Source organism: Malaclemys terrapin, chromosome 4 (genome assembly GCF_027887155.1).
Source record: "Malaclemys terrapin pileata isolate rMalTer1 chromosome 4, rMalTer1.hap1, whole genome shotgun sequence".
Classification (NCBI taxonomy): Eukaryota; Metazoa; Chordata; order Testudines; family Emydidae; genus Malaclemys; species Malaclemys terrapin.
Window position 1 is genome coordinate 140,762,146 of NC_071508.1, and position 27,960 is coordinate 140,790,105.

At 42.0% G+C, this 27,960-nt stretch overlaps 1 protein-coding gene across 1 annotated transcript in view; it reads right to left on the reverse strand.

Annotated features, from left to right (window-relative positions):
* The window catches only part of LRRC9 (leucine rich repeat containing 9), a 78,149-nt gene that overhangs the window by 4,229 nt on the left and 45,960 nt on the right, over nucleotides 1–27,960 (reverse strand). Inside the window, exons 21-32 of the mRNA XM_054028604.1 lie at nucleotides 27,238–27,415; nucleotides 25,684–25,904; nucleotides 24,590–24,712; nucleotides 24,068–24,198; nucleotides 23,437–23,545; nucleotides 22,838–22,977; nucleotides 18,776–18,912; nucleotides 17,586–17,803; nucleotides 17,327–17,395; nucleotides 11,631–11,756; nucleotides 1,938–2,121; nucleotides 1,121–1,295 (exon numbers count right to left, since the gene is read on the reverse strand). Coding sequence (XP_053884579.1) covers nucleotides 1,121–1,295; nucleotides 1,938–2,121; nucleotides 11,631–11,756; nucleotides 17,327–17,395; nucleotides 17,586–17,803; nucleotides 18,776–18,912; nucleotides 22,838–22,977; nucleotides 23,437–23,545; nucleotides 24,068–24,198; nucleotides 24,590–24,712; nucleotides 25,684–25,904; nucleotides 27,238–27,415 — 1,811 coding nt within the window. The remainder of the gene's footprint in view (nucleotides 1–1,120; nucleotides 1,296–1,937; nucleotides 2,122–11,630; nucleotides 11,757–17,326; nucleotides 17,396–17,585; nucleotides 17,804–18,775; nucleotides 18,913–22,837; nucleotides 22,978–23,436; nucleotides 23,546–24,067; nucleotides 24,199–24,589; nucleotides 24,713–25,683; nucleotides 25,905–27,237; nucleotides 27,416–27,960) is intronic.

Sequence of the window (27,960 nt, forward strand, 5' to 3'; positions counted from 1 at the left end):
ACTGATTGTGCACTGTAGTGCTAATGCAATGACACACAAAATGGGATTTAAGCTGCCATAGAATTATATGGTCTTTAGGTATAATAATGTGTGAAATTTGTCCTAAGACAAATGCTCTCTTGGGCCCTGATCCTGCAAACACCAGCTACTGAGTGTAGTTCTTATTGCAATGTACAGTGCCTAGCATAATGGAGTCCTGCTCTGTGACTAGGGCTAGGTCTACACTACCTGCCTGAATCGGCGGGTAGAACTCGACCTCTCGGGGATCGATTTATCGCGTCCCGTTGGGACGCGACAATCGATCCCTGAATCGACGCTCTTACTCCACCAGCGGAGGTAGGAGTAAGCGCCGTTGACGGGAAGCCGCAGAGGTCGATTTTGCCGCCGTCCCTACAGTGGGGTAAGTCGGCTGCGATACGTCGAATTCAGCTATGCTATTCGCGTAGCTGAATTTGCGTATCTTAAATCGCCCCCTCCTCCCCCCGTAGTGAAGACCTGCCCTAGGTTTCTTAGGTCCGACAGTAATACAAATAAATAATCATTGCACATTAATATTCATAGTCTCACAGGCTTGTAGTCTCAAGTTAATAAGTACTGTGCTTGGTAGCGTTAGTGGGGGCAGGCCTTTATTTTGAGATAATCATTTTTAACCTTGAGCATTCCTGGTCACAATAACAGGTTCACTTTTGACTGCTGCTACTGTGATATATTCAATTTTTAAAACAGTAACCAAAAAATTAGGAACTGCGAAGAAAACAAAAAATGAAACAGGAAGGCTCGAGCAAGCTACAGTACAGAATCAGCTTGGGTCACACGCCAAATGAGTCATCGTTCCAGCTCTAACCTTTTTATCTGCATGTTTTTCAGTCTTATTAGTCACATTGGGAGCTTTATCAGGGGACAGAGGAAATCATATCCCTCCGGGGAAGCTGGGAATGATGACCCAAGTAAAACACATCTTTTGGATGATGGGAGAAGGGGTTGGAGGAAAGAAAACTTTGTCAGCCCTGGAAAGAAGAAAAAGTCAGATTTTCTCAGCTGTAGAGTGATTAAGGAAGAAGGGAGGCATCGTGCTAGAAAAAATAAGAAAAACAATGTTTATTGCTGATAAGATCCTCACCTGCCGTCATTTTCTCTGCTGTTCTGGTGCACATATGCAGTTCGGGTAGTGCCACTCTGTTGTGTCAACTGGTTTAGAAGATTAGCTGTTGCTCCTTTTACTTGCCTGAGAGCTATTTCTGCATGGATGCTTCGAGGATTAATTGTCACCATTCCTGGGTTCTTCGATTTCTTATCTGAATCACAAAATGTATATGGATATCCTCCAAACATAACAACAGTACTCCAGCCAAACCCCAACGTGCCCGTTTCCAATTATCAAGAACTCCATCCATTCCTCTTTTCCTGTAGGCTTCTAGAATTCTGTATTTTTCTTATTGTTTCCTAACAGGCATAACAAGAACCTTGATGGTCATACCATCACTTTCCTTTTCAGTTTTTAACATAGTTTTCTTTCACAGATTGAAATTAGTGACCCCAAAAAGTTGAAATATGATCATTCTTATGGAATTTATTCAGATTGACAGATGCCCCAAAATGAAAACAACTCAGAAAAATGACAAAAACTAGGAAAAAATACAAACTGTTCATTCTTTCTCTGAAAACCTATGAGTTTTTCATAATCATCTGTAGGATGTGCACAAAAATGTAATTATATATAAGTACTACAAAATAAAGTCAACTATGAATGAACTAATGTAATCTTTTTTTTAATGCAACTGAAATGCCATTAGTTCCAGATCAGTCTCCAAGATATCTTTGGCAAGTCAAAATGTTCTTATTAAAATTATTCAATTTATCCTATATGTAATGTCCAGTACAGGGAAATATATAATTATATTTTACATTCCAGAAAGGAACCAGAATACTATACTCACATTTATTTGCCTCATTCTGTAAAGGATCTTCAAGTACATGAGGAAACATGAGGTCAGATCCAAATAAATGGTTGATTCCTTCAAGCAGATTCACATTTGTTACTCTTACAGGAGGATGTTTTGAAAAGGTAATTGGTAATCCAGGAAATCCAGAGTCCATAGGGGAGTTTGCAACTGGGATTCCCTACATAATAAAACAAAAGGCAAGTAAATAGGTCTCAGTTTGGTATTGAGGCAAAATACATAAGCTGCATAGATACTGTATTAGGGCATGATCCTAAAAACCCTTATACACAAATAATACTTACTAAAACAGTCTTTGAGGGGAGTCTTTGGTCATGTGGTTAAGACACTGGACTAGGACTGAAGAGAACTCTGTTAGGTTCCTGGTTCTGTTATAGACTCCATGTGACCTTGGGCAAGTCAGATAACCTCTGTGTTTCTGGCTTTCAAATGGGAATAATATTTTCCTTCTCCCACCCTTTTTCTTGTAAACGTAGATTGTAAGATTTCTGGGGCAGGGATTGTCTCTGTGTTAGCACCAAGCAAAATGGAGCTCCAATTTGTTCAGGGCCTCTAGGCACTACTGTGATACAAATAATTCATCATAATAATGTCAATCGGAAAGGATTATAGGATCGGGCAGTCAGTCTACTGTTACTGACTTGAGATTTAACTATTTTAGTTGCCAGTTGAACTGTAGCACAAAAATAGAAGCTGTGCATGCCGAATGGATTAACGATTATAAATGTTTATCAATCCCCAGATTTTGTAAAGTTTGGGGAGCACTTTGGGAGCTAAGCAACAATAGCACACGGGAGCCATTAATAAAAAAAGAATACATCTAATGTGTGAACTGATGATCAACAGAGGGCCTGTAAAATTGCAATGTTGGAAAGATATTTCTAATACCATACCAACCAATTCATAAATAAATCTATGTATATTGTTTCATAAGTAAAATCTTAGTGTCTGATGTTATGCTGAGTATAAGTCGGTGCTCATTTGTCTGGTTAAAAGAAATTTACGATTGTTTTTAAATGCAGAAATAAATTGTAAAAAACCCTATAAAATATGCATGTAAATTGACTGATTGTCTATCATTAAAACCATCTCCAATTCAACAGTGAAAAGCATGAACTACAGGAGATAAATATAAGCATCAAGACAAAAAAGAATCCTATACTATGTACAGAGCGTTCCAACAACAACCTAAAGTAGTAATAAATAAGGTGCTAACCTACTTTCTGCTGAGAAAATTTCTTTTGAAGTTTAACATCAAAAGCATTTTTTCCACTTAAACGACACCGTATGGTTTCACGGCTTACTTTCTAACAAAAACACAACTAAAATGCAACTGACAAACTTGAAAAATCTTTTGTGTTGTTCCACTTCAATGACCTAATGAGATAATGGCTCAGTTCTGTTCTAGCTAACTAGGTATAACATCTTCTTTGAACCTTAACATAATACAGAGATATCTCTAAAGATATTGCCTTAACATACGTCTCTTGCTTTGCTAATCCTGCTATGTTTTTTATTTAAGTGATGTCCAATGTATAAGAATACAGGTCAGTTTTGAAATAAAACATTTACACATTCAGTGACTCAATCCACAAGTGCCTTGAACTCTTGTATACAAGGACTGTGGCTTCAAGTGGCAAAAATGTGTTCACTAGCAAAGTAACTCACGAAGGCCCTGATCCTACAAATTGGCATGCTAGCGTATCCATAAGGAGGTCTGTGATAGCACGTGTTTGCAAGGTCAGGTTTAAGGTAGAGCCTGATATACAGGGAATTTGGCATATCTGGATTGAGTGTGATTTACTATCAATGTTACCCAACATGAGGGGAGGGATAGCTCAGTGGTTTGAGCATTGGCCTGCTAAACCCAGGGTTGTGAGTTCAATCCTTGAGGGGGCCACTTAGGGATCTGGGGCAAAATCAGTACTTGGTCCTGCTAGTGAAGGCAGGGGGCTGGACTCCATGACCTTTCAAGGTCCCTTCCAGTTCTAGGAGATGGGATATCTCCATTAATTTAATATCAGGGAAAGCAATTACACCTTTATTAAATTGACACCTTCATTATTTGTATTGCAATAGCACCAAGAGAGCCTTATCGTAATAAAGCATGTCATATGCATATGACAAAAAGACTGTTTCTGCCCCCAAGAGCTTACAGTCTAAATGTATGATGAGAGAACGGGTAATTACTACAAGCAGATGGGGAGCACAAGGCAACAGTGAGATGATTAGGATTAGTGTAAGCAGGGGTCACAGCAACTGCTTAGCCACGGTCACATGTTTTGTAGGTATCCTGGCAGAGTTGTGTTTAAAGGAGAATACTGGAGTATAATGGCTTTGTAGATGTTATGGGGAGTGCCTCTCATACATAAGGGACAGCATGGTACGGAGGTGTTTGGGGAAAAGTTGGACTAATGGGCAATAAAAGCTGACTAGTGATGCCTATAATAATGCTGACTACTTACAGTGTTTTATCCATAGACTTCAAAATGCTTTACCCAGGTGAGAAAGTGGTGTTACTGTGCTTTATAAACAGGGAAACTGAGGCATGAAGCGGTTAAAATCTTTTGTCCAATATAAAGCCACATAGCAAGTAAGTGGCAGAGCTGGGAAATGAACCCAGCTCTCCTCACTATTTTACACAGATGTTGTGGTAGGGATGGATGTGTACTACCTTCTGGACAGCAGGAAAATAATGGATCAATTAAACAAAGATCTGAAGAAAGTGCACCCAGTGATGTGAAATCATCAGTCTGCAATGGAACCAAAGAATTCTCACTACATGGCTCTGAGGTAACTAGCAGGACCATAAGGACAAAGGGATGCACGTTGGCTCAGTCTCCTATTTGGACCATACTGATATTATTCGTATAGGGGTAGCCCCTAGGAGGCCCAGCTATGGATCAGGCTCCCCCTGTGCTAGGCACTGTACAAACACAAATGAAACTATGCTCCCTGTTCCACAGAGCTTGCAATCCAAGTGTAAGGCAACAGGTGGATACAGACCGACTGGTGGGGGAGCATAAGGAAATATTAAGATTACATTGGGCAGCAAGATATTCAGTGGTCTCCGATTTCAATGGTGGTGGTGGGGAACTTTCAGTGGGAGGGGAGGAGAGTCCTGGAGCCACTGAGATCCCTGGAAGTTCTTGGATGTTTTAAAGGATAAAATGCAAACATCAGTCTATGTCAGGAGCATTTCTTGCGAATATTTTTAATAAAAATTCATTATGGTTTACTGCAACAAAATGATTGACACCGGACAACCGGGAGACGTAAAGCTAAGCAATGTGCTGCACCTGTGGCATGCAGACTCCGGACCAAATCATAATTTTCAAGCTTCTAAATCAACAAATTTTCAAACAGACTTTCCTCCATCGGAATGACACACAGCACAGACACCTATATTTGACTGTGGCTTCAGAAAATAGGCAAGTATAATATTTGGTTGAGATGAATCGCTTGTTACCATTTTGGTTAATTTTGGATGTGGCCTTAAGGTTACTTTGCCTTTGAAAAACTGAGTATATGGAGGTCCTACCACCAGTGCCTGACGTACACCTACCCTTTTGACAGAGGTTAGTGCAATAAGAAAGGTCATCTTTTGTCAAAGAGAGAGAGAGCGAGCGAGCGCAGTTTAGGCTCGACAGGGAACCCATGAGGGCAGTGAGCACAGTGTTAAGGTCCCAAAAGGGACAGTGTTCTTTATTAGAGGGAAGAGGCGAGTAACATCTTTCAGAAACCTAACTACCCCAGAGTTGGAAAAAACAAAACAAAACCTTTATTTGGATCGGGGTTGAAACACCAAAACCACTGCTACGTGGGCCCTCAGAGCTGAGGGAAAGGTCTGACAATTGAAGGTGCAACAGGTACTCTAAACCATTCTGAATCTGGGCTTCCATTGGCTGAATTCCCTGACCAGCAGGCCAGATTGAGAAGTGTTTCCATTTGGCCAAGTAGGTTTGATCCAGTGCATTGGTTTGTACTGTTCAACAGGCACATTTTGGACTGCTTCTGAACAGCTCTCTTCTGCTTGATCTAACCATTCGGCATCTACGCCATGAGGTACAGGCTGCCCAGATCTGGATGCCACATCTGACCACAATATTCTGACAGAAGATCTGGAAGGAGGGGAAGAAGACTCAGAGGTTGGACTGATAGACTGAGTAGATCAGAGAACTGACATTACCTCGACAAGGCTGGCACAATGAGTATTAGTGTGGCGTGATCTTGTTTGTTTGAGACAGACCTGAGGAATGAGCCAAATGGGAGGGAAGGCATAGATTAGCACAAACCCCAAGCTCAGTTAGAAGGCATCAGTGAGAGAGCAGGGACTGACCCACTTGTGAGCAAAATTGTGAGCATTTCTTGTTGTCATTTGTTGAAAATAGGTCAACAGATGGAATGCCCTGGCCCTGAAAATCGACCTCAAGATGCTGTTCTTCACAGACCACTTGAGAGTTCTGGAGAAATTCCTGCTGAGGTGGTCAACCAGCTGATTCTGGGACCCAGGTAAGTGAGCGGTCATCGGGACAATGTCTTCCTTGATGCAAAAGTGCTTAATTGCTTCCTGATAGAGCTGACTGGACTGAGTTCCTCCCTACTTGTTCACATAATACATTGCTGTTGTATTGTTGGTAAATACATGAATGGAAAAGCTCCCTGATGAGAAGGAGAAAGGGGTGGCAAATGTAAATTGCTCAAAGATTTAGAAAACTGATATGTAGCATGGTATGTAAAGAACAAAATTGTCACACATAGCTGAATATAATTTGTTGGGGAATAGTCAACATGGTTTTTGTAAAGGGAAATCATGCCTCACCAATCGACTAGAATTCTTTAAGGGGGGGGTCAACAAGCATGTGAACAAGGGGGATCCAGTGGATATAGTGTATTTAGACTTTCAGAAAGCCTTTGACAAGGTCCCTCACCAAAGGCTCTTAAGCAAAGTAAGCAGTCATGGAATAAGAGGGAAGGTTCGCTCATGGATTGGTAACTGGTTAAAAGATAGGAAACAAAGGTAGAAATAAATGGTCAGCTTTCAGAATGGAGAGAGGTAAATAGTACTGTCCCCCAGGAGTCTGCACTGGGCCCAGTCCTATTTAACATATTTATAAATGATCTGCAAAAAGGGGTAAACAGTGAGGTGGAAAAATTTTCAGATGATATAAAACTACTCACAATAGTTAAGTCCCAGGCAGACTGTGAAGAGCTACAAAAGGATCTCTCAAAACTGAGTGACTGGGCAACAACATGGCAGATGAAATTCAGTGTTGATAAATGCAAAGTAATGCACATTGGAAAACATAATCTCAACTATACATATAAAATGATGGGGTCTAAATTAGCTGTTACCACTCAAGAAAGATCTTCAAGTCATTGTGGAGAGTTCTCTGAAAATATCCACTCAATGTGCAGTGGCACTCAGAAAAGCTAACAGAATATTGGGAAGTATTTTCTCACACAACGCAAAGTCAACCTGTGGAACATTTTGCCAGAGGATGTTGTGAAGGCCAAGACTATAACAGAGTTCAAAAAAGAACTAGATAAATTCATGGAGGATAGGTCCATCAATGGCTATGAGCCAGGATGGGCAGGGATGGTGTCTCAAGCCTCTGTTTGCAAGAAGCTGGAAATGGGTGACAGGGGATGGATCACTTGATGATTACCTGTTCATTCCCTCTGGGGCACTTGGCATTGGTCACTGTCGGAAGACAGGATACTGGGCTAGACAAACCTTTGGTCTGACCCAGTATGGCCGTTCTTATGTCTCCTGTTCTTTCCACAAAGGTTGGGCTCTCAGTGTCCCCAGATGTGCACATCAGCCTATCATCGAGACAAACGTAACGATGGTTGTGTTTGGGGGCAGGGAGGGGAGGACATGAGCAAAATGTACAACTGCACAAACATTGCTCTGATCCGTCTGCTGCTCTAGGGATGCCAGGACTGCCAGAGGCACCTAAACTAGCATGTGCGAAGAATGACAGTTTGGGTGTTTAAACCAATCTTAATCTTCCCTGAAGAGAATGGAGACAAGCTCGCATGCCAAATGACATAAGTACAAGGGGCCATGTGGAGCAGCAACTTCAAACATACTCAGACTGTGGAGAGGGGGCAAGATTTGAGCACAGGCATAGCTGGTGAATCGTCTGAAACCACTCCTTCAGGAAAAAAGCCAACAAACTTGTGGAGTCGAGTAGGGATCCAATGAACTCTATTTTCTGTGTTGGAACTAATGTGGATTTTCATTTGTATAGGATGAGTTCCAGATAGTCAAAGAGCCATGGTATAAGTTGGACATGACTAAGGACTTGGTCTTCCGATTTGCCCTGCACAAGTGAATAGTGCCGTTACGGGAGACATTCCCTCCCGCCTGACATATGGCATTTGGTGAATACATGCAAGGAAGAGGACAGGCAAAAGGAGAGTACTGTGTATTGCTAATGTTGGTCTGCTATTACAAGTCTCAGCAACTTTCTGTGGCTCGGCAACAGTGCCATATGGAAGTAGGTGTCCTGAAGACTGAGGGCAGCAAACCAATCATTGTGCTCTAACAAGGGGCGGGTGAGAGGGGAGGGTCACTAGGGTGACCATACAAAACCTAATATATATGACGTACACGTTGCCATTTCAAAGATCAAGTATGGGTTTCAGACCCCGCCTTTCACTTGGGAGATCAGAAACTACCGGGAATAAAACACCATCCCCCAATTTTGAAGAAGGACTTCTTCTGTGACCTTTGAAGTTCTTGATGAAGTAACAATTTTTTAGATGGATCCCTGAAAAGGGATGGGAGGAATTGGATAGTATGTCCCACTCTCAAAGTACTTAAGATCCATTTGCCTCCAGTTATGGTTTCCCAATCATAGCAAAAGTGGGACAGTCTGTCCCCAGAGAAAGGAGATACGAGAGAGAGATTGCTGGTGGTTAGAATGCTGTCCTGGAGGCAAAAGTCAAAAAGGGCTTTTTGCCCAAAGCTGATAGAGGATGAGCTGGCTGGTTAGAGGTGGAACCAGAGAACCACCTCCTCTGTTATTGATGCCTCCTCTTTGCAAAGGCCTGCTGCCTAGAATAGGCAAGGTGCCTGAAATACTGCTGGAAGTATTGAGCATATCGTTGCGGACCCCTGTGTTGCCATCTCTGGATGGCTGGGGTACAGATCTCCCCTCCCCCCAAAAGAGCGTAATGTAACATGAGAGTCTTTAAATAAGCGTTGAGTCTCACTGGTTTTCTCAGAAAACAGAAACCACCTATCAAAGGGGAGGTCTGCTATATCCTGTTGAACTTCAAGGGCTATGCTGGAGTGCTGTATCCAGGAGGCTCTTCTCATTGTTACAGCTGAGGCCATAATCCTGGAAGAAGTGTCTGCTACATCAAGCGCCCGCTGGAGTGATGTCTTGGCTACTAGGTAGCCCTCTACCAGGAAAACCTTACATTTCTCCTTTGCATCTTCTGGCAGTCTAGTCTGTTGGTGAATTTGGCAAATGTGTTCCAGTTCACAAAATCATACTTAGATAAAAGAGCCTCTTATTAGCTATGCACATTTGGAGAGACAAGGCGAAATAAATCTCTCTGTTCATTAAATCCAGTCTCTTGGCCTTTTTCTCTTTGGGCATCAATTTGTGTCTTCCCTGGTGTGTCCTCTTGTCTGTGGCAGTAACCACAAGGGAGTTTGGACCCGGGAGAGAGGAGAAATATTCAAAGCCTTGAATGGGGACATAGTACTGCTTGCCCACATGTTTAGTCAAGGGAACTAAGGAAGCTAGCATGTGCCACAAGGTCTTCACTGGCTCCCAGAGAGGTTCATTTATAGGGAGTGCAACCCTCCCAGGGGCTGAGGACTGAAGAATGTCCAAAAGTTTGAGTATTCTCTTGGACAAACTAAGTTTGGATGCCCAAAGCTTCTGCAGCCATCCTCCTTAGAAGGTCTTAGTAAGACTTAAAGTCTTCTGGAAATAGGGAAGATGAGTCTGGGACCTTGGACTGATCCAATGAGGAGGATGACAGAGGCTGTGCGAATGGACCCTCCTATGGCAAGTCCTGTTCCTGTCACTTTGCTGTATCAAAAGCTTGATGGAAGCAATATCAGTCTGGTATTATCAGAACCAAAGAGGACAGTACATTTGTGTGGAAGTCATTGTCACTATCAATATTGTATCATGGTAATAATATTGTACTGGTAATAACATTGGATTTTCCTGGAACTTTTTAGAAAAGTATCTGATGAAGGATGCAATTAGTAAGTTCCACATAAATACACTTCTCTCCATGCAAAAGGCCTCCATACACCCCTGAACATATCAGTCCAAATTCAGCCTTGCTATAAGTGGTCGTAACTCCTTCCACGACAATGAATGGAGTTATACCTCCTTACACAAAGCCTGGTTTTGGCCCATCAAGTCTGCATCTGAAATCCACATTTCATTTCTCTTAGATTCATAGATGTTAAGATCAGAAGGGACCATCGTGATCATCTAGTCTGACTTACACAAACCACAGAACCTCGCTCAGTAATTTCTGCATCAAGCCTGTAACCTGTTTGAGCTATACTATCATCGAGTCTTAACTTGAGCACAGTTATATTGTTAAATAAGAGGCAAGATCATTGTACTAAAGGGCTCACCAAATAACAATGTCAAGATTAAGTGTATCTTATAAATAAGAGAGGCAGAGCAAACAAAATAAGACAGTCTAACCCCTGTTTATCTCTGAAAAAAGATTTAAGACTGTCATGGGTGGCAAGAGATTTAAGGGTAATAGTGAAGAGCAAAATAGGTACCAGTTTGTGATGCCTCTGGTAGCAAAAAAGGCCAATGCAATTTTGGACAGCATATGCAGAGCCATTGTTGTCAGGAAGTAGAAAGTAATAGTCCCAGACTAAGATTTTCAAAGGAGCCTAAATTAGTTGGGTGCCCAAGTGACTATGAAATTCAGTGGCGACCCGATTTCTTCATCTTAGCCCTTGTCTATACGATGCTGTATAAAAGCACCCGGAGTACTGTGTTCATTTCTGTGCATCTCATTACTAGAAAGCCATTTACAAATTGAAGGGAACATAGGGAAAGCATCAAAAATGATAAAGGACTAGAGATTTGTTTTAGGAGGAAAGATTAAGAGAATCTACACAACAAAGTAGAGAGCATCATGCTAAGATTCTACAAATATCTGAGGGTGGAAGGAGGAATTATTAGAATAGTAAAGGTGCGTAAAACTAGGGGCAATGGGACTAATTAAGGTTAAATTTAGGCTGAATATCTGGACAAATTTCCTGACAGTGTTAGATTATGCAATAGCCTCTCAAGTGAAGTGCAACAGAGGGTCCTGTGGCACCTTTAAGACTAACAGAAGTATTGGGAGCATAAGCTTCAGTCTTGCATCTGAAGAAGTGAGGTTCTTACCCACGAAAGCTTATGCTCCCAATACTTCTGTTAGTCTTAAAGGTGCCACAGGACCCTCTGTTGCTTTTTACAGATTCAGACTAACAGACTAACACGGCTACCCCTCTGATCAAGTGAAGTGGCGGAAGTTACTTGAGACTGAATTGGACAATGCATAATGGTGTATGTGAAAACAATCCTTCATTAAAAGAGAGGACCTTCTGTATCTAACTTTTCATTTCAAAGTTCTAAGATTTCAGTTTGACTCTAATAATGTTGAATTTTGCTTTACTTGTTGTTCTATTAAATGAAGCTCAGCTCTTGCTCTCTCCTCCGTGCTCACTGTCATTCCATCTAACACTTGCAGGTTGGGCAATCGAAACACAAGCAGTGGACGATGGGACATCTTGCGAGTAACCTGAGGAGAGAGAACATAAGTTATCCTAAAAATGGAATCCTGATCCAGAAGGATAACCTGGGAATAACTTGCCTCAAGAATAAATGTCTGAACCAAACCACAAAGCCAAAAATAAATGGAGATGACCATGCTCTGTTCCTGTCCCAGGCAGTGTTACGGACAGAAGAGGACATAAAAATTATATTCTATAATTTAGCACAAAATAGGATTGAAAGAGGAAAGATAAATATGTTATCTGAGGATCTGTAAATAGGGTTCTCCTGTTAGTCCACCCTAGTGTCTGAACCCTGCTGACAGATGCTAACTGATGCTTGCTGATTCATGGTAGCAGGTGTACCTTGTTAACACCACCTTGGACATGAGAGGTGAGAGTATCCCTCTGAATGAGGGTTTTAGGGTTTGGAATTATGCAATTCTAAGGAAGGAATGCCACAAACAGCCAAGTCTGGAGAGAAAGTTTGGGTAGGAGTTAATGTTGCTTGGCTTCCTGCACTTCCTGTTGAGCTTCCTGCTCCTTCATAAATTGCACCCAGGTTTTTTTCTGCTTTTCCTGGGCTACTGCCTGAACTTGCTGGAATTGATTCTGCTGGGTTTTCATCCATTTCAGAATCTCATCCATTTCCCCTTTTTACATTGCTCTAATAGAGAACATTTGAAAAATCTCACAACTCCAGGAAACGTATTTGAAGAAATGGCATTTCCACCCTGCTACAAAACACAGCCAGCACATTGTCTACAGGGTCAAATCTCAACTCTTTGAAGGGTTTATCTCTATTAACAAGGTAACACAAATAAACAACAGTAGGGTCTACAGAAAATTTTTGCCACCATTCCAGGTTCCAGCACCTGCTCAAAATTCTGCAGGACTCATTCTAATACCACTACTGTGGCTTTTATGATTAGCACATTTAAAAAAAAAAAACAAATCATAATACCTTTCACTTTTTACAGTGTGTTTCATCCAAGGATCTCAAAGGATTTTTGTAGGTATACATATTTGTAGAGAGAAAAATTGAGGCAAAAATAAAGTAAAGGTCAAATTTTTAGCTCATGACCTTAAATTTTTATAAGCCCAAACTGTAGGTGCAAATAAACGTGTAAATAATTTTGTGCCTGAATTATTTGCATCCACAATTTAGATCATTTGCAAAGTGCTTTAAACTGCAAGCAGGGCCGGCTCTGGCTTTTTGGCTGCCCCAAGCAAAAAAAAAAAAAAAAAAAAACCCCAGTGATCTGTGCGCCGGAGCGCGGGTGCAGGGAGCTAGCGGGGGGGGAGGGAGCGGGAGAGAGAGAGAAGAGGGCGGCCAGGGCTACAGCGGGGCGCTCCCACGCGGCCCCTCCCGCTACGCTGCACCGCCTGCCGCCTGCCAGGAGGGCTCCGCTCTGATCGTCGGGGAGGGAAGGACGAGGACTGCCCTGCCGGGCTTGCTGCAGGGCGCTCCTGTCCTCCACGCCGCCGCCCCCTACAGGGCAGCTGCAGCAGAACAAACAAACAAAAAAAAGTGGCCGTGCCACCCTAGGATCAGTAGCGGATTTACCATGGAGCCACTGGCTCCATGGAGCCGGGCCCACACTCCAGGGGGGCCCCGACCAGGCCCACTCTTCTCCACCCCCCGCTCTCTCCTGCGGGGGGCAGAAGTTTGGTGCTCCTGGCACTGAGGCTCCTGCTGCAGTAGGGCAGCCAAGCTCCCCCTCCCCTGCCTCTTCTCACAGCTTGCTCCCTTCCAGCCCTCCCCCTCCCTGCCGCCGATCAGCTGTTTGCTGGCAGGAGGGCGGGGGATGAGCACAGCCACAGCATGCTCACCTGGGGAGAGGAGGCAGAGAAGAGGTGGGGGTGGGGTCTTGGGGAGCGAGGTGGAACGACCAGACCTACTCTGACTGCAGAGCTGCACAGCCAGGCTGAAAAAAGAAGGTGCTGCTCAGCTCCCCGGACTTTGCAGCTGGACACACACCATCTTCTGGGTCCTAGTGCTGGTTGAGCTCCCTTCTGTGTGCTGGGAGCCACCCTTCATCTTGTACAACAGTGAGTGCCCATGATGGGCAGGGGGACAGAGGTAGTGGGGAAGGAAGGGGCATGGGATGGGAAACAACCTCTTTGAACAGTATTAGGACAACACCCAGAAGGAAGCAGCACAAAGGACCAACGGACACAGATTTTGAATCTGGTATAGATTTGCATGAGAGGGAAGCTGCTATAAATGTGAGGTGTCTTGCAGAGGACCCTGGGTTTTGTCAACATCAGAGCATTGATCCAGATTGGCAGAAGCCCGGCTCCACCCCTCCCCTATCTAACTCATCTGGCCAGTGAAGTTAAGAGGAGCAACTAGTTGGTAACAACAACAAGCTGGAGTATGTGAGTGCATGAGTGTAATATAGATCATATGCACATGATACAGTGTTGATTGATGCATGTATTACCAATGAATGTGGCGTTTGCCTTATTCCCCCTGAAAAGATCCTGTGCAGTACTTTAAGTACAACAACCCCACTTCCCCTGCACCCAGACTCCCCCCCTCACCCCGCTGAGCTCCAACCACTTTCACTTGGTCCCCCCTGCAGATTTCCATTGCCCCGGCACCTGGCACCTCCCTGTGCATCCAGATCCCCCACTGAGCTGCCTGCACCCAGACTTCCCCCCCACAGAACCCTCTTACCCCCACCCCCACAGAACCCTCTTACCCCCATCTGGATCCCCCCACACTAAGTCCCTCTGCACTTGGATCCTGCTGCTGGGCTGAGCCTCCCTGCCCGCATCTGGTGAGCCTGGCACAAAAGGGGCAGGGCCCCAGGGTGTTTCTGTGGCAGACCTGGTCCTTGTGCTGTGTCAGAGTCAGGGTCAGGTTCAGTCTCACTGCCAAGTCCCTGTCCCAGGGGAGGGGGAAGGCTGCAGGGTGATCTCCCACCTCCTTGCAGGCAGTGGCCTGTGTTCCCCACTGCCATGGTGGAGCTTCCACATTTATTTATTATAAAAAAAAAATCAGAATTTTAAAATATTATGCACAGAATTTGATGCAGATTTCCCTCAGGAATATGGGGCACTGTACAGCTGTGATGGTGGGACTGTGAAGGGGGTGCTGGACAGTAGGGGATCTGTGGGTGGGGGAGCTGGGAAGGGGGTATGGTGTGCAGGGTGCTGTGTAGTTGTGGTGGGATGTCAGCGGGAGGGGTCTCTAGGCAGGGGGTGCTGGGCATAGGGATCTGTGGCGGAAGTCTCTGGGTGAGGGGGCACTGGCATAAGAGCAGAACACTGGGCAGGGGGCAATATGGAAGGGGCACGCTGGCAGCGCAGGGCTGGGCGGGCCAGTGTGCGTCTAGCAGTTTGGGGTTTGTAAATAGTGCCCTTGTGCTGGGCTGAGTAGGGCCACTTCTGCTGTGCTGCTTCTCATTGCCCCCAACCGGCCCCTCGCTCTGCGGACCGCCCCCCATCACATGCCCTATTTCCCCAATGGGGGCCCACAAATATGTTTGGCGCCGGGCCCCCAAAAAGTTAATCCGGCCCTGCCTAGGATTGGAATGCCGCCTCGTTCAATCTGCCGCCCCAAGCACCAGCTTGCTCGGCTGGTGCCTGGAGCCGGCCCTGACTGCAGGTCTAAATAAACAGAAGTCCAAAAAATGGGCCTGAAATTATTTGTGTCCACAAATTTGCACTAGCAAAATCAAGGCATGGTTGAGGTCAAACTGAAAATTTGGCCCGAGAGATTTGCTCATGGTTACATAGTGATTCAGTGGCATAGACCAGAATAGAACCCAGAGGTGAGAACTCTTATTGCTGTGCTATAAAAACTACCGATAGTGTCTCAGCATTTTAATAGCAGATTCGGAATGGTCCAAAACCAGTGTAAAGAACACTGGAGTACATTAGTAAATTAAGCTTTGGTAAAGTCAAAACTCACTTCAGACTATCCAGCGGTTGCTTGATGCAACACTCTAGCATTCACTCTGCCTGTCATGCCACTCCCACCCTTTAGTGGCCTAAAGGAATCCCATTTTTGGTGGTCATGTATGTTTCTCTACTCAATATTCTTATTTTTATATCTTAAAGGGTATAAAATAAAATATATTGGGGCAGGTCCTCAGTTGGTGTAAATTGTCATAGCCACATTGAAATCAATGGAGCGATAATAACTTTAACCAGCCAAGGAGCTGCTTTACACTTTTAAAAGCACTAACACTGGAAAAACTGTGACTTACCTGTCACCTACAAGTGACCTTGCAGGCTACAGGCCTCGTCTTTGATAGGTGTGACTTTACCAGTAGTGTATTTTGGTGTATAACGGTTACTGCTGATCAATATGAATTCTAAGCTTTGTAAAAGGTAAATATAACGTTCCTAAAATGCCCCTTGCAATGTTTACACCTACTGATAGTCTGTTCTGTTACTAGATTGCAGCTGATAAAGAAAGCTGCTATTACTGTTCTCCTGTGCCTGTTTTATTTAACCATATGATCCCATTTTCAAATGTCTTCCTTGGCTACCAGAGAAGTTGCACATTGATTTGATAGCATTGTAGCATACCTACTAGTACTGGACCTAAACAGCAACCTGACATGTTTTCCTCTGTGTCCCTAGCTGATTTTGTTTTTAAGGTCAAAGTCTGCAGATTTACTAACTGTAAAAATAAATGCAGAGACCTTTAAGACTCTGGCTTTTGTAATTTGATCCCGCGAGGTGCTGAGTATCTCCTGAGAAGCCTGACGCTATAAACTCCAGTGATACCAAAGGGAGTTGCAGGTGCTGAGGATCAAGCCCTGGTATTTAGAGCTACATTTATCGTTTCCTATTAGAAAATAAATATATTTCTGTTTTAAATTCACAACTGAAAAGGTTTTGTTTGATGCTGCTTTTGAGTGTGCTCGTTATAAGGCAAATTACATTAGGCTGAGATCCTGCAATCCTTACTCAAGCATGTGGTCTCAGTCAGATCACTCCTGCCCCTTTAAAGTCAATCGGTATTTGACTGACTGGACCCACTCATGTCCATAAGGGTTGGCAGGATCCATAGTTATAGATGTGTAGGACCAAAGGCACAGGACCTTCAGTGCGGAAATGGTTGAGGACAAGTTTTTCACGTCTATTTTATAATCTTATAAACTTTGTGTTCTCTAGGAGAGAAGAAGCCAAACAACTGTAACCAGAGACAAATTCAAACCTAAAAATCCTGATGGACGTTTCATGAAGGGCACTGCATAAATATTATTATCAGGGAACATCTTCTTACATTCTATAAAAAATGGTTCAGATCTCCTTTAACATTCCTTGATCTATTTCATAGACCAGACTTGTTTTGGAACATTAAAAAGACAGCTCACCACCATTCACTTTCTGAATTTACCTTGCAGCACTGAAAAGAATAATATGTAAAAGAATGATTGCACTCAAATCACCAACCTGACAGGCACTAAGAGATAAATCAACATCCATATTAGGACTACAAAACGGTAAGTGACTGGAACTTAGTAATTAATTAAGGAGAAATTCCCAACTATAATGAATTAGAAAGATTAATTACCCACAACATAAACTTAAATATATATCTAGTATACACGATCATACAAAGTAACATACTCACTGGATTTCCATATATTGAAAGCTCTTTAAGACTAGGAACAACTTCAAGTTTTTCCAGTTCAGACAATTCCTGTTCACAAGTTAAAAAACAAGTTAAATGGTATCACATTTCAAAGCCTCGGAGCTAAATTTATTTACTTTGGCCAAATGCAGGGATCTTTACCCAGGCAAAACCACTGAAGGTAATGAGAATTTTGTCTGAATAAGGATCTCAATATCTGGCCCATTGAATCTATAGTCTCAACACCAATATATTTTACCTGAATTTTATTAAGTCCCAGGAAAAGTTTCTGTAATTTTACTAAAGGCTGAAAATTGTTCAGTTCTCGTAGTCGGTTTTCCTCTAGGTGAAGTGCCAAAAGGGAGGTCTGTCTAGCAAAGGAGCCCTCTGCAATTGTTTTGACACGGTTATGATCCAATACCAACTCCTGCAGAAGCTGTAGACCTTCAAGTCCTTCGATTTGACTGATTTCATTACCTGATGAACCAAGATTATATGTGGGAAATGAGATGAAATGCGGTTGGTATTTGATTGTAGCACAAAACAACCCTTAACAAAAACAGTCTGTGGTAGAGAACTTCTCAGATTATCTATACACTGTGTAAAAAGGCATTTCTTCTGATTCATTTTAAATGTACTGCCTTTCAATACACAGAGTGCCTCTTCGTTACTGAGTTACAGAAAAGGATGAATTTGAGTGCCCAATGGGCCTTCTCTGTACCATTACAGTGACTGCAGTGTTGCTCCTTGAACTTTCTCCTTTGGGAAGTACTATCTTGCTTTATATTATAAGGAAGGTCCCCCATGCTTCTAGAGATCTGACTGTCCAAAATTGCTTGGCTAATCTCTATTTAAAGCAAATTACCTTTCTAATTAATAGTTAGGCTGCTGAAAAAGACTAAGATCAAATCATCATGGCTGTTCAAATGCTGTAAAATAGCTGGATTTTAATGACACAGTATCATATTTGTTAGGATTGAGCTCTCTCAATTAATGGTTCCAGTCTTACAAAAATTTACTACCCTGAGTAGTCCCAGTGATGTCCATGGAGCTACTCATTGCAGTAAGTGCTGTGGGCGAGATTCTTAACTGAGATCCAGCCCCAGGGCATAAAGGGGACAGATTCTAGCCACAATTAGCCAGCAAGGAATTTCTTTGGCACAAGGGAATACCCCCCTGGCATAAAACTGGCAGAGGCGTCTTTCTGCACTAGCTGTCCCTTCTCTTTTCAATGTAGGGGTGTGTCAGGGCTGGGGAGGGATTATGAGAGGGTGTGGTGAGGTACACTATACTACGCCTAAAGAACCCTAAACCAATGGCATAAATTAGGCCATCCCCATAGCTGAGTTGAGCTTGGCCAGTGTTTGCAGGACTGGAATCAAAGTTAGCTTCCCTGTAGAACATTATATCCTGGCTGCACAAATATAAACAAATGCTCTTATTACTTACCCTGTAGAAACAGCAATTTCAAATTTTTTAGCCTACTAAGCTGTAGCTGGGCCAAGTTACTAATTCCATTGTAGCCCAAATGAAGAACTTCTAAACTTTGCATGATTGGGGGCAGATTTTCACCAAATCCTGCATCCCTAAAACAATTAAGCAAGTAGGAACATGAGGCCAGATAATTTCCAAACATTTCCCCCTGTAAACAGTAATTTAAGCATTTCTCTCCCATTAACATCAGTTATAGACACTTTATGTAGGTAAACAGGAATTTACTAACTGGTCCAGGTTCAATAGAAATTATACTTGTCTACTACTGAAAGACTAAAAAGCACCAAAAGAAATCTAGCTTTTGAAGTTTCAATAGCTTTATACAGACTTCTGCGCTTATGGAAGGTAGGCCAGGTTTTACTGGATGCAGACCATGGAAATCAAACAAACATGGAAAACCACTCTTCTGCCCACGAAAGGCCTGAATACATATAATGGAAACAGCAGGAAATTGCTGTTAAATTTAGTAAAATATTTATGTAACCTTTGGCTGTATTCTCACAACAGCCCTGTGATGGTGTAGCAAAACCAAACAGCAGCATGCAATATCTTACTACTTTACTTATAAAAGCTTCGTTTTTGTAACATATGACCATAATGAAGGAGTGTGGGATGATAGATTGAGAAAGGCACTGGCAGGAACTCCTGAGTTCTTATTTCAGCTTTGCCACTGCCCCATGACCCAATCACATAGGTAGCTGAAGAAGTGAGGTTTTTACTCACGAAAGCTTATGCCCAAATAAATCTGTTAGTCTTTAAGGTGCCACCAGACTCTTTGTTGTTTTTGTAGATACAGACTAACACGGCTACCCCCTGATAGGTAGCTGAATGATTCCCGAAGGTGCAGAGCAACCTGAATTCTCATTAAACCACTAAAATTAGTAGTTGCTTAGGTGCAAGTGATCATGATTTGATTACACTCTTATGTGCAGAATAAAGCTCAAACCAGTGATATATTATATACTTATTGCTTTAAAAAAGCCAATTTCACAAATCTAATAATTATGAACCAAATCAGTTGGAAGAGAGAATTTAAGCACTGGCCAAGGACAGCAATTGTGAGTGGGGTGCAGAGAAGGCACGGGCATGTTTAAGGGACTTTTGGGTTGCTGGACTTATGAACTGGAGGGGAAAAAGACACTGCCCAACTTACTTGGAGGTGGGTCTTTCGCTCATGGTTTGTTTATGAACCCTAGTTGCAGTGTTTTCCCAAATTAATACTGAGTCATTTCCCTCCTTTTATTAAAAGTTTTTGCTACACTCAGACTCTGTGCTTGCGAGAGGGGAAGTATTGCCTCTTAGAGGCGCCCAGGGGGTGGTGTGTAATTGTCCCAGGTTACTGGGTGGGGGCTCGAGCTGGTTTTGTGTTGTATTGTTGAAAAGGAACCCCTAGATACTGAACCTGGCCCTTGTTGCTGCTGACTCCACCTGGCAGAAGGGTTATATTTGCATAAGTGTCACTGAATTAAAAAGCTAGTTTTCTAGAATATTTCAAAGGCTAGTACTGTATACATAGCAGTTGCAAATTAAAACCTACATAAATGTACCCACTATGCAGTACAAACTGGTCAGCAATCTACTGCTACTGGTGCACAACTTTCAGTACGAGACAGATCTGGTCAGAACATTTCAATTGAAATGCTTTTGTAAACACTTGTGAGACACTTTTTTATTTAAGAATATGCAATGTGAAAACATTGTTAGTATACTGCAAAATGCTGATATTTGCCATTTTTGCTGCAGGCTAAACTGCTTAATCATTTCTGAAAAAAAATAGTTGTCCATTCAAAACCAATAAAAATCTTAGAATACACTGTCGTTTGGCAGCTTTAATCAATAAAACAGAACATTATGGTGCTGAAATTAATAAAAACTAGTCATAGTGCAGTATATTTTTGGAACTGAGCAAAGAATGACATCTTTCTTATTTTGGGTATCACTGTTTCACCTTGCCTACAACCTTACGACACCACTTCACAGCTCCACATCATACCTGATCCTAGTGTACATCAAATAAGCTTTCAAATAATACATGATGTGGATGTGTGTGGGGTAGGGTACAATAAACTCCAAAAATATGACCCTTTTTGAAGAATTGCCACATGCCTATTTCAGCCAGTACCCTTTTCCCCCCAAAAGAACTAAAAACAAACGCATGCCATTTGTACAAAGCTTCCCATTCCCAACTGAATCTTACTGTTCCTTAAATTAATCATGTGCCCTAGAGAAGGAGGAGAGTTTGGGACAAGAAATAAACACATACATATGCCAAATGAACACAAAAAATGAAGGTAGGAAGAGCTGGACACTCATTTGAGAAATACACATATACACGACCAAATCTTACATTTCTCTGTGCTGCTCTGTCACTAATAATATTTCCTAAAAGCATGGAGGGAACTCTGGGGAGCAGCTTGGCAAGTCTTGTCTGATGGGATTGGACTGAAATTGGCTATAGACACTGTCAAAGTTGTAAAGACCTGACTGAATGAAAGTTGACATGTTCCTGAAGTTTCAGTCCTGTTAGAATGCAAAAATGAGAAATGCAAATTGAAAGCTGATTTGAAAAAGTTCTTCAGGACATAAACTGACCTAATGTGTTGGTGCCAAAAGAAAGAAAAAAAAATCGGTATGGATTTCTGCTGCAGGGGATGAGAAAAAGAGCTCTTTTAGGAGATGGGATAGGAGAAGGGATTATTGGCAGATAAAAGACTGCTCTGACTAGACACAATATTAAGAAGGAAGTTTGGATGAATATGCAAAAGCACTGCTTGACTCTATTATACAAATAGTAGCATGAATCAGTCACTAGGGCATGGAGCTCACAGATTCTAATAAGTGGTTGTGACTGCTATCAGAATACTTGCATGTCTAAAAGTAGCTGAGTTTTCACAGTTTTGGGTCAAAAGAGGTGTACTATTACCTCAGTATCAAGATTACAGTGATTCAATATAATAGCAGGACTTTATACAGCTTTTAAAGATTTCAAGTACTTAATGTCCCTGATAGGCCTGATTAGAGACCTATAAACATGCCATACCAGATCAAACCAATGACCCTGGAGTCAGATAACTTGCTTGTGATCAATACCAAATGCTTGAGAGGAAGACAAACAAGCCCCATAATATATCTGTCCAGTTATGCAATGCTGTACAAGGAGAGTGGGAGAAGAGAAGATTGGGATAATTAGTTTGACTTCTGTGGGTCCAGAAGCTGATGAGAGAGACACTGTCTGGTGGATAGAGCAAGCAGCACTTGTTTTCTATTCCAGGCTCTGCCAGAAATTGACCTTCACTCAACTTCTTTGTGCTTCAGTCTAAATCAGTGTACTCTAGGGTGTCTCTGAGCCACAGAGTTAAAGGGTACATCCAGACTATCCGCCATATCGGTGGGTAGCGATAGATTCAGTGGGGATCGATATATCGCGTCTTGTTAAGACGCGATATATCGATCCCCGAACGCACTCCCCATCGACTCCGGAACTCCACCGGAGCGAGCGGCGGTAGTGGAGTCGACGGGGGATCCCGCGCCGTCGATCCCGCGCCGTGAGGACCCAAGGCAAATCGATCTAAGATACTTCGACTTCAGCTACGCTATTCACGTAGCTGAGGTTGCATATCTTAGATCGATCTCCCCCCCCCGCAGTGTAGACCAGACCAAAGGGTCAGTGGCAGCTGAAGGAGTAGCCACTGCTGTTGCAGATTGGGAGTAGCACACTTTCCCCCCTGAAGGGAGTGGGGAGAGAAGGGGCAATCCTACACTGCCAGTCCCCCTCCCATCCCAATAACTGAGGATGGAAGAAGTGAGTCAAAGAACCTGAGAGAGACCGACTGGATGCTCCCAGTGATGTCAGAGATGCCTGAGTGGGTGGCAAAAGGCCACCGGGCTTCCTTGCCAGAAGACACTCAAGTTAGGTGGGGAGAAGAGAGCATCCCAGGCTTGTCGTCCTCCAGGGACTGCCTTTTTCAGCAAAAGAATACAGGAATTACAAAAGTTCATTTTAAAATGTGACGGTACCTGCTTCCTTTTGAAGGTCCTTGCTGTCCATAGCCACTAGAGGTCACTTTCTGGTACAACTGCTGCCTGTTTGTTAAGTGATTTTGATGCTTTTGTCTGGGCAGGACTGATTCAATGTGATTGTAATTCAGACACAATATCTGCATAAAGCAAACCACATGAAATGAAACAGAACACTGCTCTGCTAATATAGTAGCAAAGGTGCCAGTTACAACATATCTCTGCTCTTTCAAATTCAGATAATGAGCTAACAACAGATTGGTTGCTGAATCAATGGTATTCAGGGCTTCAAAAATTCTTGATGCAATAGATAGGCTAGTGGTCAATTTATTTCAACACATGGTTAAATAAGTGGTTTTTAGTCTTTTTGTGACTCATCTGTACTGTATGAATTCTGCTGACTGAAATAACTTTAGAAAGCTGTATTTAATAAATTAGTATATAATATAAGAAATGTAATAAAGATTTCCCCTTGCTCTATTATAAAAGAAATCTGTCAGGCAGGAGTAAAGAAATTTAGAATTTTATATAAAGAGAGAAGATACTTACTGTCACTATAAAAATAGGAAAGAAAAGCACAGAATGAGTGATTAACTCACCTTGACATTAGGCAAGAAGATTAAACCACTGAAAGAGATGAGATTGTTGTTCTGTAAATTCACATTACAAACATTTCTAAACTGGTCTGCTGGTACAAGATCCACCGTTCTGAATTGGATAAAGAAAATAATTACAGAAAAAGGTATCATGCGACACAGATTTCCTGAGCAGATCTACTGATGTTAGATTTCTGGTGAGAAATGTAACACCTTCCTTTTACAGGAGCATCCTGATAAAAATCTACAATAAATACATTGTGCTGTTTTCTCAGGTGTATAATACAGAGTTGGTATAATTCCTATGTTAAAGACAAAATCCACTTCACCCACATGAAGTCTGAGTAGTTACACTTTAAGTGTGTGAAGTATGAGAGCTGAGGGCTCGAGGAAGTGAAATCTACCCCACTGCAGGTATGCAGACTCCCATGGCAACCTCTCCAGTATATGGGCTGAAATACTGGCTGAAGCCCCCTCCATGCTGTTTGCACGGTATAGTAGGATTTTGCCCATATACAGAGACACATATGAACTGAATTATCTAAACCTAGGCTCTGATTTTAATTATATTTTTCTAGCCATTATATTAAATGCTATTTGTAACATATCCGTGCACATTTGAAAATTACTGCACCTGATCGTAGAGGTTGTCCAATTTAATTCTTGCATTTTAGTGAAGTCTGAATGTCCTAGTCTTTCTGCAATCATATCACAGGTAAGCCTGCCACCAAATAAATCTTTAGCACTCTCGATGTCTGCTGTCTCCTGTATAATGACATTTAAAATGAATTTTGTTAGATTAAAGAAAACCTAGAACTACAATAAGAAGGTAGGAGTGAAAATTTTCAGCCCAAAAGGTAGTTAAAAAAAAAAAAAAAAGTGCCTGAAAATCGGGGCTTAAACTAAAAGTGTCTCCACAACCATCACCTTAGCTTTATACCATCAATGTTGCCTATATTCTTATTGAGCAGATTATGGAAATGTTCATATGCTCGAATTAAGTTTAAATACAGATTTGTTACATGTACTAAAACAATATTCGGTAATTGCGTTAATAAGGGTCAGAAATCATCAGCATGCCCACGCCATCCTGATTTGTAAAAAAGATGGTTTTAACAACAGCTACAATAATCTTATGATCTATAGTATAACTTACAACTGCGGTGCCATCTAAGGCTTTGAGAGATGGAAGATGGAATATTACAAACAATCGGTAGTTATCTTGTTTCCACACAATTAGATTTCCATACATGTCCAGCATGACCAGATTATTTAAACCCTGAGAAATAAGACACATAGATCAAGGTTTAATTTTTAAATGTTTGTCAGGAATGAAACCTAGGCTACTCCCTTTAGCTTTAATCATTCTCTCCATCTTACAACTGCATGTGTCAAATCTGAAGCATCATTTAATAAAACCCAGGGCTTCATTCTCATTTACGCTAAGGTGCCTTTACATAACTCTGGCAGTGTAAAGGACCCTTAAAGTGGGCGTAAGTTACACTTCCACTCAGTTTAAAGTCCGTTTACACTACCAGAGTGCTGTGAGTGAGAATCAGGCCCCCAGTCTTGTATGTATGCCAGCAGCTCCAGGTGAAAGGAACTGGGGTTGCTGCATGTGTGTATGCTTGTGCTCTTGAATTTATTTCCAGTGTAATTCTTCTAATGACAGAGTTAGGCTAGGCACAATAGAGATGCGTGGTGTGTGGCTCTCCCTGGAAAACGCTGGGTTCAATCCTGTTAGTTACTCAGCACCTCCTTCAAAGTAGTGAGCACACTCAATTCCAAAAGAAAGTTCAGACTAAGGCTCTTACAAAGGACAATTCCTCTGGGCCCAATTTTTAAACATGGACATCTAAATTGCATATGCGAAAAGAAGACTGTCAAGCACAATTTAGAGACAAGGTGGGTGAGGTATTGGTCCAACTTCTGTTGGCGAGAGAGACAAGCTTTTGAGCTACACAGAGTTCTCCTTCAGGTCCTGAAGAAAGACTTGAAGAAAAGCTCTGTGTCTCTTTCTCACCAACAGAAGTTGGTCCAATAAAAGATATTACCTCACCCACATTGTCTCCCTAATATCCTCGGACCGACCTGGCTACAACAACACTGCAGGCACAATTTAGGCAGCCATTTTAAAAAATATGGCTTCCCATATTTAAAAACAGGAAAGATATATTTGTACTGACGTAACAAGCAAATTGTGAATTTACTTTTACCCGCAAGTTCTAAAGCAATCAAGTCCACATTTACCTTTAAATGATATATCTCTTGGTAGGTAGAAACATAGTTATTGCTGATGTATAGTTCTATTAGTGCGTAGGCTCTCTGCAAACCAACCAATGAAGTAATTCTGTTGCTCTCAAGAGAGAGGTAGTGAAGATGAGACAAGTTTTCAAAAACGCATCTTTCCAGGGTGGTGAGATGATTATTATTTACACTAAGTCGTGTTAGTTTGGTGAGTTTTGAAATTCCTGGAAAAATAAATAAGATGTTCTTAAAGCATATATAGTGAGAAGCAAAAGAAGTGGTTAACTTGGATGGTAAAACAAGCTACACATGAGAGATGGCTTGCACACTCAGGCTGTAATATAGGCAGGATCAGGAGAGATCATTCGTGGCCTGCTCTTCTGTGATAGCTAGAACATTTTCCAGAAAGAGGCTACTCACAATCCACTTCACCCCTCTGATTCTTCCTCCAGGAGTAGCAAAGAGCCTGGTGAGGGGGAGGGATTAACTGTCCACTCATCTCTCATGCAGCAGGTTCTTTTCCTTGCTCCCTCTTCCTTCATATGCTACAGATGGGCTTTCTTGCACTATACAGAAGACTATGGCCCAGTTTTTTAAAGGTATTTAGGTGTTGCTGAGCTCAGCACTGCAACGCCTAACCGATTTAGGAGCCTAAATCTCATTTTCAAAAGGGATTTAGGCACTTAGGAGCCAAAAGGCCACTGACAGCCAATGGTATTTAGATTCTAAGTGCCTGTATACTTTAAGAAAATGACATTTAGGCTCCTAACTCCGTTAGGCACTACAACACTGAGCACAGCAACACCCAAATACCTTTAAAAATCTGGGTCTATGAACCTAATTTTAAAATCAACTGACAATAACAGTATCTGCCATGACCTATGTGGGGATATGAGGAAATGTAGCAACTACCCAATAGTTTTTGGAATAGTCATATAGTGTGTATAAGGTAAATCTGTTCTTTTAAAAAGTGAATTTTTGACCTTTTGGAATCATTAGTTTACTAACTTCTTATTTTAGAAATTATTGAGCCAACATATAACTGTCATGGGAAGATGTATGGTTCACTGCAGGAACGTTACATGTCAGCAAGTCTACATACCAAAAATCATGCACTCTTATCAGTTCCGAAAAATTCCTATTAACATAAATAAATTGGTTTTGCTTTTCGGAAACACAATCCATCTGCTTTGTCTCTTTTCTTCATTTCTGCTAAATATCAGAGGGGTAGTCGTGTTAGTCTGGATCTGTAAAAAGCAACAAAGAGTCCTGTGGCACTTTATAGACTAACAGATGTATTGCAGCATAAGCTTTCGTGGGTGAATATCCACTTCGTCAGACGAAGGTGCCACAGGACTCTGTCAATTTCTGCTAAAGACTCACCACAAAGCTAAAGAGAAGGCAATTATATATTTTTAATATGAAAGCTTTAAAATTGTATGCAACTGATAAAGTTATCAGTAAAAAGCCACCCTCTGGAACACTGGACTATATGGGAACCTTTATGTTGTGTCTAACTTAATATCTTGATTTTCACTAACTTCCTAAATACAGTACCTTCTAGATTTGAGATGCAGTTTCCATCTAAAGTGAGCTCTTCAAGATTAAGGCAAGATTCCAGTCCTTCTATTTTAGTGAGATTATTGTTGCTAAATGAGGCCCATCTTAAATTCTCTAATTTTTCCAAGTTGGCAATTTTGGAGAGATGTTGCCCATCCAGATCTAAGACCGTGATCTGTGAGAAAACTCAATTTTAGTATTGAAAACTCTAAGTCAATTAATTCCAACATAGATGCCCAAGGTATATACTGCCTTCACATTTTTCATAGACATTTCCCAGTAATATCAACAGGGCATTTCTTTTTGGATACTGGACATCACAGAGCCCTCATTTTGCAAATCAGGACTTCATTTTTGAACCCTCAAGAAATCCCAGACCGACACCAAAACCAGAACAAGCAATGACTCCACAATATAAACTAACCAGCTTCCAAATGCGCCTGTGCAGTTACAGCTTATAAACACATTTTTTCTAGTGTGGATCAGACCTCAGTATTAAGATTAATTTAACCTCATCTACCAATGTCACATACATATTGATTCGCCTGCTTACACACGTTTTCATTCTACGATTTAGGGGTGAAATCGTGGCCTCACTGAAGTCAATGGCAAAACATATAATGACTTCAATGGGATCAGGATTTCCCCCTGTATATAGTAACTTTCTAGCTCAGTGTTCTGGCAGAGTTTGAGTGCTTGCTAAGGAAGGATGCATCCCTT